Below are 417 nucleotides of genomic sequence, written 5' to 3'. Positions count from 1 at the left end.
CTGGGGTCTTCGCTGATGCTGCCTGCACCTTCTGCTGCACCTGCTTCTCTTACTTCTGCTGCTGCTGCTGGGGGTGATCTGCTTCCTGTGCTTGAGCAGCCTTTGACTGCAGCAGCAGCAGCTCGTGCTGCAGCAGCAGCAGCAACAGAAGCAGCAGCAACAGCAGCAGCAGCAACGGTAGCAGCAGCAGCAGCAACGACAGTGCCGAGTTTCTCTGCATTGTTTGAGACGCCTTTGGCGCATCCTGGTGCAGCAGCAGCAGCAGCAGCAGGCGGCAGCAACAGCAGCAGCAGCAGCAGGAACAGCAGCAGAGATGCAGCAGCAGACGCATGCGATAGCGTAGAAAGCCTCCCCGTTGTGCCGCAGCGACGGCAGCAGCAGCAGCAGCAGCAGCAGCCTTCTCGCAGCCGCTTGCTG

General features: G+C 60.9%; 1 protein-coding gene across 1 annotated transcript in view; it reads left to right on the top strand.

Moving 5' to 3' along the window:
* Positions 1-15: 15 nt before the first annotated feature.
* The window catches only part of EMH_0007390 (uncharacterized protein), a gene marked incomplete at both ends in the record, with an annotated part of 1202 nt that continues 800 nt past the window's right edge, over positions 16-417 (top strand). Inside the window, one exon of the mRNA XM_013497983.1 lies at positions 16-417. Coding sequence (XP_013353437.1) covers positions 16-417 — 402 coding nt within the window.

The sequence above is a fragment of the Eimeria mitis genome, genomic scaffold, assembly GCF_000499745.2.
Source record: "Eimeria mitis Houghton genomic scaffold, Emh_scaff307, whole genome shotgun sequence".
Classification (NCBI taxonomy): domain Eukaryota; phylum Apicomplexa; class Conoidasida; order Eucoccidiorida; family Eimeriidae; genus Eimeria; species Eimeria mitis.
The sequence above is the reverse complement of the archived record's forward strand: the minus strand, read 5'-3'. Positions and strand labels throughout refer to the sequence as shown.